This window comes from Schistocerca nitens, chromosome 3 (genome assembly GCF_023898315.1).
Source record: "Schistocerca nitens isolate TAMUIC-IGC-003100 chromosome 3, iqSchNite1.1, whole genome shotgun sequence".
NCBI lineage: Eukaryota > Metazoa > Arthropoda > Insecta > Orthoptera > Acrididae > Schistocerca > Schistocerca nitens.
In genome coordinates this window covers 187,814,565-187,830,050 of record NC_064616.1, presented here as the reverse complement: position 1 = coordinate 187,830,050, position 15,486 = coordinate 187,814,565, and the positions used below count along the sequence as shown (strand labels likewise).

At 39.1% G+C, this 15,486-nt stretch overlaps 1 protein-coding gene across 4 annotated transcripts in view; it reads left to right on the top strand.

The window, feature by feature from the left end:
• The window catches only part of LOC126248132 (bone morphogenetic protein receptor type-2), a 382,553-nt gene that overhangs the window by 351,837 nt on the left and 15,230 nt on the right, over window positions 1-15,486 (top strand). For 3 of the 4 annotated variants that reach the window (XM_049948824.1, XM_049948821.1, XM_049948822.1), the window contains one exon: window positions 2,663-2,896. In XM_049948824.1, coding sequence (XP_049804781.1) covers window positions 2,663-2,896 — 234 coding nt within the window. The remainder of the gene's footprint in view (window positions 1-2,662; window positions 2,897-15,486) is intronic. The other variant, XM_049948823.1, reaches the window with a different exon arrangement.

Below are 15,486 nucleotides of genomic sequence, written 5' to 3'. Positions count from 1 at the left end.
GAGGAATGGGTCAATCTGGTGCATCTTGGGCGATACTGCAGCCGCAGTACCCAGGAAGGCCAAGGAAGACTTCATGAAACATTCAACCACATGGCAGCATGCAGTCATCCCAGCTAGATAAGATACTCTTCAGTTGAAGAGAAGGCATCTGAGGTTGACAACCACTGAATGAAATGGTCTTTCAATAATTTATGTTGCTTTGATGCAAGTGATCATGGGAGAAGTGTGGAGCCTAAGAAATTCCTGAATTGTGCAATGACTTGTAAAGTGAAAGTGCAATTAATCCAGCAGGCAATGACTGTTGACTGGGGTAGTATGAGGGCAGATCCAGCAGTGGAAACAAACGGTTTAGCTGTGCCCTAATAAATGAATACATACAGAACAGATTCTATAGTGCTTACTTTTAGTGCTTAGTGTTAGTAGTTGGGTAATTGTTTAAGGGGTTTTTATTTTAGCTTTGTAATGGTAGGAAATAGTTGTACTGTCATCATTTTTGAAGAATTGGCATTTTTTCTAAATAATTATAAGTACCAGGATTAAATAACTAATACATACATTTATTACAAGCCAGAATAAAGTCACTGTATGGCCTATGTTAGCTTCCTAGATAATATCATTTAAGGTGAATAATAAATAATAATAATAACAACAACATCTGAGGTGGTAATCTTGCTCATATACTAGGACTCTGAAATATATTCATCATGGTTTCGTGAGGGCACTACCATCTTCCTTCCAAAGACTTCCATTTAAATTCCATGAGCTTCTCTGTTACACTTTCTTATTGGTCATACTGACCTATTAGGATAACAGCAGGATTCCTGTAAATTATTCTGAGGTTTGTTGTCTTGCGTTTGTGATAAGGTCTTCAGACACTGGTGTGGTACTCTGAACTTGGCCACATTAGAGTTTGGTATACAGTTTCCCTTACAGATGTATAGCATTTTTTCAGAATCCTTCCAGCAAATCTGAGACTTCCATTGACCTTCCATAATACTGGTTTTACGCAATTGCCCCATTTCATATCACTTCCTAGTGTTATCTCTAAATACTTACTCAATGTGACATGTTTGAAATGTTCACCAGTAATATTGTAATCAGATAAAACTGAATTCTTTGTACTTCTTATGGACATTATCATGCATTTATCAACATTTAAACAGAGCAGTCTGTAATAACACCTAGTGGTAATTTTCTTAAAGTCTTTCTGCGTTTCATTGCAATTGCCAGTGATAATATTTTCCTGTAGACAACAGCAGTCTTGGTAAACAATATGATAGTGCTGCTTGACTCTATCTGAAATGTCATTTTTGTGTATGGAGAACACTGAAGGTCATATTAGGCTTTATTGAAGTACATTAAACATTATTTTAATTTCTTATAAACATTCACAGCCCAGAACAATGTACTATTAATCAGATATTCATCCAGATACTTGGATACGTGGAAGATACTCTGTATGATTGTATACCAGTTACTAGTTGACAATGTGGTAGTGCTGAACACCTTTCAGAAACATAGGAAGATGGAATCTACCTGTTCGGTTGCATCTAATGCATGCAACATGTTATATATGCATAAAGCACAAGTGGTTTTTCCCAAATCTGTGCTGGCTTTATGAGAGAAGCTTCTTTTTCTCCAGGAATGTCAAACTGTATGAGCTTATTCATAAATAAAAACTATGGAAGGACAAAATTCCACAGAATTTTCCATGGACAATGTAATTACATTTCTATCAGGGAATGGTGCTTTGATTTCTATGAGTAGTCTTAACTGTTTTTCAGTGTCACATGTGGTCATATCTATCATTTTTGTGGCAGTGAATACATCTTAAATGTGGAATTTAATATTCTGCTTTTTGTTTACTGTCCTTACTTTTAACACACAACTGATCCACAAGATGAATGAAAAGAATTTCTTAGGACTTTCTGGTAGATCTTTCATCAAGATTAGACTTTAGAAATTATTGCAGGCTTCACATATAACTCTCACAGGTCCATGAGTTGCTGTTAATTTCGTATTAGTATCCCAGCAGTCTCTTTTGTTGCGATAGTGTAGTAGTCTGCTTTCACAACATTCTCTAAATGGTGGCTCTTTCCTGTCTTTGGCCTTTAATCACAATTGTGTGCATGTCAGATTTTACCTAAATGTTCTCAGTTAATATTTTTGCTACTTTCTTAATGACCGTCTGTCAGTTTCACCAAGCACCAATACTTTCTTAGCCTTCTTGATGACCTTTTTGCATTTTTATTTATTGTTCCAGTAATAACAGCATGTCAGTAATATCCTTTCACTGATGGCACTCTAAAAAAAAATTTTTTTTTTGTTTGTTTGTAGCAAGGAGGTCTAAAATATTTCTTTCACTTGTGGCTGAATTACTTTGCATTAATGTTGTCCTTACTACCCATAATGTATGTTTAGTGTTTCCAGCCAGTATCATGCAAGTTAAAGTCACCACTTACTAGTACAGTATGCTTGGTGCATTCCTGGGCTGTCAGGTTTAGGCTTCCACTTTGCAGCCAAAGTGGGAGCCAGTGTCTAAAATTCAGTAAGTCACATGAGATTATTTCAGTCTGTGTTCCTTGAGGAAACTACTGTTATGAAAATCACTTAATTCTTTAATTAAAGGAATGATACTATTAATATTGTTTTTATATTTCAGCAGCTATAACAGCATCAGGAATGAGTCCTACTGTCAATCCTACAGTCAATCCCACGTTCACATCTACAACGCTGAGTCAGCTACCTGGTGTAGTTCGGACTACCAATAACAATAACAACAGCAGCAGAAGCACCAATACCAACTATAACTACAATAATAATTCAAGTAACATGGGTCATATGATCAGTTCTGGATTACATGAGAAGCAACTACCAGATTCCCTGGAAAATACTGGTATGTACAATGATCACCATGAATTTCTCAACAAGTCATTAAATAATTTGATTATATAATTTTCATGGTTCTGTGGAAAACACACACACACACACACACACACACACACACACACACGTATTCACACACAAAGAGTGATGGGTGGGAAGGAGATATCTGATGGTACACTATAACTGCTGAGAGAACAGCTGCAAGGGTGGCTCTTGAAGGTGAGTGTAGTAGAGGCCTACATTTTACACATGAATTGTTTCAATAGAGAAAGCACTAACTAAAACAAATCCAATAACTGAAAGAATTAAGAGAGAAGGAAAATTCCCAAAGATGATAATATTGGGGTGGGGGGATGGGGCAGGAGGTTTGGCCCATATGACATTAATTGCAAGCAGCTGCCAGTTGTTGAAACTAACTGTGTTGTAATGGCCAAAATGTGCAATTGGGATGACTACTTTATGATTGATAATAGATTATTGGCAACAGTCACCCACATAGTCTTCTGATTAGTTGGCATGTCCACATAGAATGTTGCAGAGTTGTTGCAGTGAGGCCAACATAAGGAATCACTATTCAGCAGTTGCTCTACCCTAATAGATTAAGAAATGCCATCATGGGACAGGGAGGAAAAGAAGTGGTAAGTGGGTGCATTCAGCTGATTTACACTGGATTGTTTGTAAGGGTATCACCAGCAACACATGGCTGGCATAAGGAATTATGTTATAATGGACCAGTACATTATTAAGATTGCAAGTGTATTAGAATATCACTGTTTTAGAGTGGGTCTTGGCCCGTATCTGCTGTCTCATCCTTTGAAGCTGTCCATAAACCTAAATTTTTTCTAGGGGAATTATACATTCATCATCAAATACATACAAGATATCTTCATTAGTAAGAAATAAAACCAAATATTTGCTTACATAAGCAAGATAGTCACCTGGGGGGGGGGGGGGGGGGCGGAGGCAAGGTTTAGAAAAAGTAATCAGAAATTATTAAGGCTGTTGACGCCAAATAATCACCACAAATGATTGAGGGAATGGTTTCATTATTCTGTAGTGTACTGATCTTGAAGCAATGGCTTAGGCCAATCCCCCCACCCCACCCTGCCCCTGCGCAACTTGAGGCAGGCATTGTTAATATACAACTTTGCACGGACAACATTTCAACACTCCCCCTATAGTGGAGTCAGTGGCTAATGCCTCTCTTCTTGACAGTTTGAGAACTTTACACATCTTTTTCACTCATGTAGGTAAAAATTAAACTATTTTCTCCAATTTGCGAGTAGGACAAGTTTTATAAATTAGAAAAATGCTGTTAACTATAAGAACTGTACATAGCTCTTAAACCTATAACAACACTGTCTTCTTATTTTCTTTGTTAAACTAGTCAAGGTCTGATGAAGAGGAACACAAAGTTTACAAGTGATGCCAAATTATAAGAACTAAATACTATTTCTGTGTTATGTCTTTGTTTCAACTCTTTCAACATATTAAAAGTGAAGTTGCACCAAATTACTGTATGCTTCCACTTGCGTGAGTGATAGTAAACAGTACTATTTGAAGTATTTATTCAAACATCAAAAAATATTTCAGTGAGTATCTGTAATGTATTGTTATTGGAACTGTGCTGTTACCAAATACCAGTCCCCACACAATTGTTCTTATGCGATATTTGCAGGCAAAAATTATGTGTCTATAGTTTTGAATTTTATGGCTGTTTTTAACATACATGTGTCATACCATCATTTTTTTCATATATCTTTCGCATTAAAGTGCTGCTAACTTATAAGCCACCTCTACATTGTTATCACTGTATATCTGTGTTTGACTGGCACTTAAATCCTTATTTATTTAAGCAGGCAAGATGGTTACAGAATGAGAATTTTTGCTCTGAAGTCAAGTGTGCACTGATATGAAACTTCCTGTCAGATTAAAACTGTGTGCCGGACCGAGTCTAGAACTCACGACCTTTGCCTTTCACGGGCAAGTGCTCTACCAACTGAGCTACCCAAGCACGACTCACGAGCCATCCTCACAGCTTTACTTCTACCACTGTCTCATTTCCTACATTCCAAACTCCACAGAAGCTCTCCTGCGAAACTTGCAAGATGTGCTCCTGGAAGACAGGACATTTTGGAGACATGGCTTAGCCACAGCCTGTATGATATTTCCAGAATGTGATTTTTCCCTCTGCAGTGGAGTGTGCACTGATATAAAACTTCCTGGCAGATTAAAACTGTGTGTCGGACTGAGACTCAAATGCGAGACCGTTGCATTTTGCAGCCACCAAGTGCTCTACCAGCTGAGCTACCCAAGTGTGTCTCACTGTGTTCGTCACGTCTGCAATATTTTGAAGTTTTATGATGAATTTACACCTAGGTTTTTCTTTTTTTATTGCAATTTTTTGAACTGCTAAGGATAAACTATGCTGTGTGACTGTTCATCCTCTTATTTTCTCCACCAAAGTGCCTATTACCCAGACTTTTCCCCACTCCTTTTGAAGTGTAGGCCACGATTTGATTAACATATTCCCACCCACCGAAAACACAAATTTCCATAACTTTAAAATAAGATCTCCTGAACGCCATAGTAAATCGTCAGATACAAAGTTAACAATGTAGGAAAAGATAGATTTGCTGCTTACCGTAAAGATTACATGGTATGTTGCAGACTACAAAAACAAAAATTGTACATTTAAGGACCAAAATACTGATTATATATCACAGTTAAATTATGGGTGCAGAGAACTGGTCATTGCAGACTCTGTTAAATTTCATGGTGTTAGGATAAACAAAAGTGTGTCATGAACAGATCACATGGATTGCTTTGTGAAGTGGTTAAACAATTTTTTCATGCAGTGAGGGTTCTTAATAAAGTAAATGACTTAGTTGTTAAGAAAATTGTTTATCATGCATGCATTATAGCAGTTGTAATATGATATAGCATAATTTTGGAGTGTTGAGAAGGCAAACCACCTCAGAGTGTTCAAGCTAAAGAAAAAAAAAAATGAGAGCTATAATGGGAATCAACAATAGATTCAGATTCTTTATTTGCCATTGACCACATTCAGTAGAATAGGCTTTCCAGTGGTAGCAAGTTACAGTTTAAATCAAAGTATTGAAGTTAGTGTTCATACTACATGCACAAATTAAATATCTTCTATACAACTATAATCTTAAATATTGACTTTGACAGTGTCAATATCATAGAGTTCTTTTTATATTGTAACATGAGGGTTTTATTAGCCAATCATATAATTTTATTATAAATTTTTTAAATGGCAAGGATCAGTCATTAAGACGAAACTTGTTAAAAATTTTCTGGGCATTCACTTTGTGGCAGTTTTCTGTTATTGATAGCCTTGGAATGACAGCATTTGCCTTATTTCTGGTGTCATGTTTGTGAATGGTGTCTGTAACAACACGTTCTTTAATGTTGTTCCTGACAAGGAATGCAGGCTAATAGATATTCACATTCTCAACCTTCAGTATCCTAAGCCCCATGAAAAGAGCGTAACAGTGTTCTGTAATACCAGCCTTACATATTATAGTGTCAGGTTTTTTTATGATACTTATACAAGGAGAATGCCCTCATATGAGTAGCTCATATGAGATATGTGACAGAAAGACCCCAAAATATTTCATGCGGAGGTAATTATTACTGACCATATCTCTCAGTTTCCATACCAGGTAGGATGATGGCGAAATATTTTTACATGCTTGGTTGATACCCTCTTGCCAACTGAGTTTGGCATCAATATTTCTGCCTAAGAATTTGATACATTCATTTCCTATATTCTTAGTCATTCCTTCCTAAGCTTTTGGGTTTTACCTGGATTACAAACAAGTTTTAGCAGAGAGATAGAGGGGCTGGCCAGTACTTACCTCAGCTCAGTACAGCCAATAGATACACAAAACAGAACAGAAAATTTACATTCCTAGCTTTCGGAACTTTGTTCCTTCATCAGGGAGGAGAGAGGGGAAAAAAGGGAAGAAGGGAAAGTGGATTCAGTTACTCACAACCCACGTTATGAAGCAACAGGGCAAGGTAAACAGGGAGGATAGTAAGAATGGAGGCATGGTCGTCAGAGGGAAGCCAAAGATATTCTACTGTAAGTACTGTGCCAGCTTCAAACCAAAGAGGATGCATACAGAAGTAAAGAGGTACATAGTATAAAAATAAACACAACTATGTAGGAAGAAAAGATGCGTGAATGGCTGAAGAGGAGAGGGAAAAAGGAGAAGACTGAAGAGTAAATGGGAGTGAGATTGGTTAATGTAGGTTCAGTCGAGGGGGATGGTGAGATGAAAGGATGTGTTGGAGTGCAAGTTCCCATCTCCGCAGTTCCGAGAGACTGGTGTTGGGTGGGAGAAGCCAAATGGCACATACGGTGTAGCAGGTTCCTAGGTCCCTAGAATTATGCTGGAGGGCATGCTCTGCTACTGGGTATTGGACATCTCCTAGGCAGACAGTTCGTCTGTGCCCGTTTATGCGCTCAGCCAGTTTAGTTGTCGTCATACCGATGTAAAAGTCTGTGCAGTGAAGGCATGTCAGCTGATAAATGACATGTGTTGTTTCACATGTGGCCCTGCCTTGAATTGTGTGTGTTTTACCAGTAGCAGGGCTGGGGTAGGTGGTTGTGGGGGGATGCATGGGGCAGGTTTTGCAGCGGGGTTGGCTACAGGGGTAGGAACCGCTGGTCAGGTCAGGTCAGGTTATTGGTGTAATTGTTGGGGGATTCGTCACTGCAGCAGATACGTTTGCCACGAATACCTAGGCTGTAGGGAAGGGAGTGTTTGATGTGGAATGGATGGCAGCCATTCTAACTTTAGTTATTTAATTTCCCTACCCACCAGTTACTAACTAGTACCCTAATCCTATACCACATTATTTACATTCAGTCCGGAAACGTGCATTCACCCTAGCCAAACTGCAATCTCACATACTTTTCCTCCGATCCTGCTTAACCTTTGGAATTACCCCTAAAGGACCTACCTTAAAAGTTCCCATCTCTGGGTGCAATCTCTTCTTCCACCAGTCTCTCCTGGACTTCCAGAACCTTCAATCCTTAGCCCTTACCCAACTTGTCCTGAATCTCTACAGTAATTCGTATAACCACCACTCCCAACAGCTCCTATCTCTCATCAAAGCCCTCCACCTCTCAAACCCCTGCTTGGAGATCACACTCAGGAACATCGTCCTAGAAGCCAGCTGTAAACTTGAGTTCCATGTTACACACCACCTGAAAAAATTTTCCACAGTGCTAGTGCAACACCTAAGAAGTGGGGTCCCTCTCCCTATCCCTCACAAACACCAACCACAACAGCACCTTCAACAAACCCCCCTCATAGCCAATAAACCTAGCCTGGCCACCCTACTCAATCTCCCAATCCCAGCACATACCCCACACAGACAAAATCTCAACTATAACCACAGTCAAATGCCACATATCACCAGTCCCAATTCAGTTCTAAACCTCTCATCCAGATCCCTCTCTCCTCCAGAGATATCTGTTCTATCAAAAGGCTTAACCTTTAGCCCCACACCTAAATTCAACCACACTGCCCTGGTTAAAGATCTCCTCTCATTCACCAGGAACCTCAACTGTAAATATCACTTCACCACCCAAAGACAGCCCCCAAATACCAAACCCAGTGGTGAACCCCATCTAGAAGAGTTCCGACCACCTCCTCAAAGTGATCCTCCTCCCCTCCCCCAAAACCATCCCTTGCAGATATTTCAGGAATTCCTCACATCCAGTGTTGCCTCCCAGTCCTTCTTGAAGAACATTCCGACAACCCCCAACATCACCCTAGCTGAATCCCGTGCCATTAAGGAGCTGAAAACAGATCGCTCTATTGTCATCCTCCCGGCAGATAAAGGCTCCACAACTGTGGTACTTGACCATGTGGAGTATGTGACAGAAGGACTGCGTCAACTCTCCGACACCTCAACCTACAAAACTGTTACCCAGGATCCCATTCGCTCCATCCTCCTTCAGAAAATCCTAAAAATCCAAGGCCCCTCAAAAGGCCTGACAATGGCTTCCATAGACCTACTCACTCCACCTGAGCCACGTACCCCTACCTTCTACATATTACCCAAAATTCGCAAAGAGGACCATCCTGGCCATCCCATTGTAGCAGGCTTCAAAGCCCCAACAGAACGTGTCTCAGCTCTGGTAGACGAACACCTCCAACCTATCACCCGCAGACTCCCATCCTACATCAAAGACACAAACCACTTCCTAGAATGCCTCAAATCCATTCCCACTCCCCTCCCACCTGAAACCTTTCTTGTCACCGTAGATTCTACATCCCTTTACACAAACATCCCACATACCCATGGTCTCTCTGACCTTGAGCACTACATCTCCCAACGCCCACCCGAAGATCTTCCACAAACCTCGTTCCTTACCACACTTACCAACTTCATCCTCACCCATAATTACTTCACTTTTGTAGGCCAGACCTATAAGCAAATCAGGGGAATGGCCATGGGAACCAGGATGGCTCCGTCCTATGCCAACCTCTTCATGGGCCGCATGGAGGAGGCTTTCCTGAAGACCCAACAGCTGCTTTCACTGGCCTGGTATAGGTTTATAGATGACATCTTTGTGGTCTGGACTCATGGTGAAGAAACACTCCTTAATTTCCTCAATAACCTCAACTCCTTTTTGAATCTGAATTTCACCTGGTCCTTCTCCAAAACCCATGCCACCTTCCTGGATGTTGACCTTCATCTTGTTGAAGCTCACAACCATGCCTCTGTCCACATAAAACCCACAAACAAACAACAGTACCTTCACTTTGACAGCTGCCATCCATTCAACATCAAACGCTCCCTTCCCTACAGCCTAGGTATTCGTGGCAAACGTATCTGCTCCAGTGACAAATACCTCAACAATTACACCAATAACCTGACCAGTGCTTTCCTCTCCCGCAGCTATCCTGCAGTCCTTGTCCACAAACAGATCTCCCAAGCAATACATTCCTCCCCATCCAACAACAATGTTCCTACCCCCAGACCACACAGAAGCATCCCCCTTGTCACCCAATATTATCCTGGTCTCGAATACATCAACAAATTACTCCGCCTGGGATATGACTCTCTCAAGTCAAGCCCTGAAATGAGATCATCCCTTGACAATATTCTCCCCACACCACCCAGAGTTGCCTTTTGTTGCCCCCCCCCCCCCCCCCCCCTAACCTCTGTAACACCCTTCTCAAACCCTACAATATTCCCAGACCACCTTCTCTACCCAGTGGTTCCTACCCCTGCAACCAACCCCGCTGCAAAACCTGCCCCATGCATCCCCCCACAACCACCTACCCCAGCCCTGCTACTGGTAAAACGCACACAATTCAAGGCAGGGCAACATGTGAAACAACACATGTCATTTATCAGCTGACATGCCTTCACTGCACAGACTTTTACATCGGTATGACGACAACTAAACTGGCTGAGCGCATAAACGGGCACAGACGAACTGTCTGCCTAGAAGATGTCCAATACCCAGTAGCAGAGCATGCCCTCCAGCATAATTCTAGGGACCTAGGAACCTGCTACACCGTATGTGCCATTTGGCTTCTCCCACCCAACACCAGTCCCTCGGAACTGTGGAGATGGGAACTTGCACTCCAACACATACTTTCATCCTGCCATCCCCCTGGACTGAACCTACATTAACCAACCTCACTCCCATTTACTCTCCAGTCTTCTCCTTTTTCCCTCTCCTCTTCAGCCATTCACGCATCTTTTCTTCCTACATAGTTGTGTTTATTTTTATACTATGTACCTCTTTACTTCTGTATGCATCCTCTTTGGTTTGAAGCTGGCACAGTACTTACAGTAGAATATCTTTGGCTTCCCTCTGACGACCATGCCTCCATCCTTACTACCATCCCTGTTTACCTTGCCCTGTTGCTTCATAACGTGGGTTGTGAGTAACTGAATCCACTTTCCCTTCTTCCCTTTTTTCCCCTCTCTCCTCCTTGATGAAGGAACAAAGTTCCAAAAGCTAGGAATGTAAATTTTCTGTTCTGTTTTGTGTATCTATTGGCTGTACTGAGCTGAGGTAAGTACTGGCCAGCCCCTCTATGTCTTTGTTAGTATTTGTTTCACATCTTTATATGAGATTTTCCATTAATCATTACAAACAAGTTTATTGGCTGCAGACCAATTTAATCAAGAGTCAAGGGTGTCTTGCATAATCTTATCAAGATCTGGGATGTTGCAATGTGAAGTAAGTAAAGTTGTATTGTCATAATAGCAGATTACAGACTGTGGTACACAATGGGGCAGATTGTTGATAGCCACAATGAAAAAGTTGTCAAACACAGAGCCCTGTGAAATACCTGTACCAGTTTTTACTGAAATAAAATGTCTGTTTCTAATTGAGCCAATCTGTCTTCTGTTGTTCAGGTAGGATGAAAGTACTGCTAATATAGATTTTGTATACCATAATACGCCAGTTTTGCCGATAATATTTTGAAAGGAATGCAGTGAAGTGCTTTACTTCGGTCACATCATAAAATTATTTTATTTTCAAAAGCTGTTAAAGTCTGATGAACATTTTCCTGAACAGCTACAGTGGTATTTTTACTTGGTTGAAATCCCTACTGATTGTTGCAAAAAAGGTCATGCTTTTAAAAATAATTGGTTAATTGAATGTAAATGAGTCACTAAAATGTTTTTGAGAGTATTGGCATGACAGAAACTGGTCAGTAGTTCTAGTGTAGGGTTATCATCCTTTTTTAATATGGGGATAATTTTTGAAATTTTTAGTGAATCTGGAAAAAAATCCATTCTTCAAACCTTTGTGGCCTACATATCAAATGAAACTGTTCTTTTAACAACATAATTAGACATCCACTAGCAGCCCATTCTTTCGGAATCAGATAATTTAGAAACGGTTTTACAGACATGATTGGACATGATTTCATTCCAGTGAAACAAAGGTACTTCAGGCAGCAGGGAACCAAACATTTCCCTTGCAGATGTCTCTGTGGCCTTAATGTTGTCTCAGAGTCCTCTGACTGATGTGACAAAGGTATCATTCAATTCTTTTAGATCAAGCAGAGTTTGACATATCTGACTGGAAGAATTATCTTGATTAATAACTTGCCGTGCTGCCTTACACTTACTTGAAATATCTTCTCAGTACCTTTCATGTGCTGCTTTTTGTGTTATATGAACTTAGCTTTGTAATACTTTTTACTTCTAAGGTACACACTGTAAATTGTATTTCTTTGCTCAGCCCTTCAATCATCCTCACTTTTATACATCCAATACAGTATGAGAATGTTTTCTCTAATTTGGCAGCTCTTTTGTAAACAAGTTACTTTTTGCATTTTTACATTTACCTGAGGAGCTAACTTTTATTAATAGGGAGCATGAATACCATAAGTCTCCATATTTTTAAAATTTAAAAAAGGTCACCAAAACCATTTTCATCTCTAGTTTTTCCTGATTGACACTCATATAAAGAGTCCCACTTTGCATCCTGTAGCTAGACAGTAAATAACCTAATATACTCCTCTCTCTGACCTCTTACTCATGCCACCCTAAATTCATTGGAATACATTGGTTGCCTATGATAGTGTTAAATGCAGTGGATTGTGATATGTGAAAACTCAACCAGCCAGGCTAGCTACATATTCCCCACTATGTAAATTAACAATAAGATAATCTAGACATGCATCATTATGAGCAGGATACTTGTGTGTGCAATACAGGTTTAAGGATATTAAAATATTGAATGCACACAGATAACAACCTTTGTTTCAAACTTAAAAGTTTCTTAACCACTAATTAAAACTATTAAAAAAGTACATTTATATCTCCATTTGGAAATCTGTACAGGCTAACAACTATTATATTTTCTTCAGTCAGTGTTGTACAGTTAAATGCATCATTTATTTATGAACGGTATGGTATCATGTCTAATTCTGAAAATTTTAGACCATGCTTGATGTAAATTCCAGCACCACCATCTTTTTCTGTTTCCTACACATTATGTCAGCTACGACATATCCTTGAGGAGCAAAAGTGTCAACTTCATGTCCTAACCAATGTTCTGATACACGTATCACATCTACATCCTTAATGCTATAAAAATGCTCTAATTTTGACAGTTTATTTCTTATACAACAGATATTGACTTGTACCAACATAAATATGTAATCACTCCTTTCTTGAAGTACCACGTATCTGCATTTAGCATATCCAAATTACACACACTTTTAATCTGAAACTGCTGCAGTGTTTACTTCTGCTAAGACAGCATTTTCAGCATTGCACTTGGTCTTGGTAGAATTTACTGCTGTTTCTTCACATCGCATGCTAAATTCTAAAGACACGTCACTTTCATCTTGCTGAAGGTTTGATTCCATATGAGCTATATCTGAGGTCTTATGATTAGCAAATATCTTTCTCAATCTCTTGATATGGAAATAATGTGCAGTATAAAATTGTTTCCTTTGTGTGATTATATCAATGTGTATTGCATTTTTAAATTTCCTGCATGCATTTGTGCAGCTTTATTCATCTTTTATACTTCCTGCATGCATTTGTACAGCTTTATTAATCTTTTATACTTCCTTCTTCACATAGGACCAGTTACCTATGTCATGACAATGGGGTACAGAAAAAAACTACCACATTCGTATTTCTGGATTTGTACAGTGTTTGTTTAAGGGAAAGCACGAAATATTTTGCATCGCTTTTTTGCTACATCATTTGTTCCAGCAAGAAAGACAAGAAGTCTATACTATTTAACACTGAAATTTTTTCATGACTGATGCAGTTGCTGTCATGAAATTTGTGTCTGGCTTTACCATGCTGATAATCTCACATCTACAAATAAATCACAATTCAAAATGTCAATTTTAGATGGACTTGTTGTTGGAAGATTACTGTTACTCCCTCTATAATCACTGCAGGTATCTGTGGCATCTTTTTCACATTTCCTACAACTGACATTTTTTTCTAATGAGAGAGTTTGATACCGCAGGAAAATTTTTAATAGTCGGTAAACGAATACTGTTCATATCGTGTTATGTTGGTTATTTTTCTGTGGAGAAATACTTTTCTGTCTCATCTTGTTTGCACTCTCTTTGATCTTGCAATGTTGTTCCACACTGTCCATAGTTTTTGCACAATCCATATTAGAAAGTATTTGAAAACAACTTTCATTCACTTAATTTTCATATACTATAGCCTTCAGCAGTTTTCACTTTGTTGTATGACACCTTTGCCCACTTTCTGAACTGTCTAAAATAACCTGCAGAAAATTTGCCAAGTTTTGCTTTGATAGTGACTTTATTTTTTTCTCTCTGAAGTTTTGAGATACCCATTTTTATTTCGCCAATAAGAAGTCACAGACATGAAATACATTCTTTCAGCTTTGTGTTTCAACTTTACACTTTGCATACACATGCTCTTTCACAGCTCAGTTCATGAACTTTTATTCTGACCATCATCTTAGCCCTAGGCAGTCATGCAAACCTTTATTCATAAGACTTGACTTAATGACATACTCCTCTTTGAGGTAAAAACACACATCTTTTTGAAGGAAATTCTTTTACATGTGCTTTCAAAACATGGCATGGATCAGACTATATGTTACATTGTTGTAGACATAGCATATTTGAAAATACCCTGTATCGTATGATTTTGAAGCTCAGAAGTAAAATTTTGTCCAATTTCATGGATGAAAGCTAGAAACCACAGAAGAAAACATTGAAAAATACTTAAAAGGTAAACACACACACACACACACACACACACACACACACACACACACACTTAAAAAGGGAATGTTATAAATTTGTGGAAAAATTTCAGAAAAAAGTAAAAATGAAATGTAGCACCTATTTAGCTCCTTATGTAATTGCACGTGTGTGCATACGCTTTCCTTTAACGTATGTGTTTGAAAAATGTCACACTTGGCAGTCAGCATGTGATTATTCATCCTAGTTCAAGACAAAAGTGTACCTGACAAACCCTGGTCCCACCATTAGCTTTATAGAAATGTAATTAAAAAAAAAGAGGCTCTGGCAATGTTCAAACTGCCTGCAATGTGGGCAATAATGAGTAGTACGAACTCTGCGCTGTACCTGAGCTGTCCCATTATCTCAGTGAGACAAAGCAATGCCATGGGGAACAGACATGCAGACTCACTGATGTTTGAGTCGTGTTTGTGCCAAATATTTCTTTTTATTCCCATTTAAAGGATCAAACTGTATCCAATGTACACCTCCATGAAGCGGTATCTTGTGCATTTCTTTCTTCTGCTGTTAACTGTATTTAAACATTAATACATAACATGAACTTCTTACAGACCACTTTGTTGCATCCATGACACAAATGAAACCAATGTTAAATAATAGTGGGTACAGTAATATCGTCTGTACAAAAAACACAATAGGTAGGCTACATTGTGTTGCACATTGTGTCATGCACAGTAGTTCCATTCTGTACATTTGATATCCAGGTTTATCTTCACAGAGCCAGTACATACACATACGAGCAACGTTTCCTTTAGAGATGATGTTCAAAGCAACGAACTTGCATTTGCAAACACTTCACCACTCATTA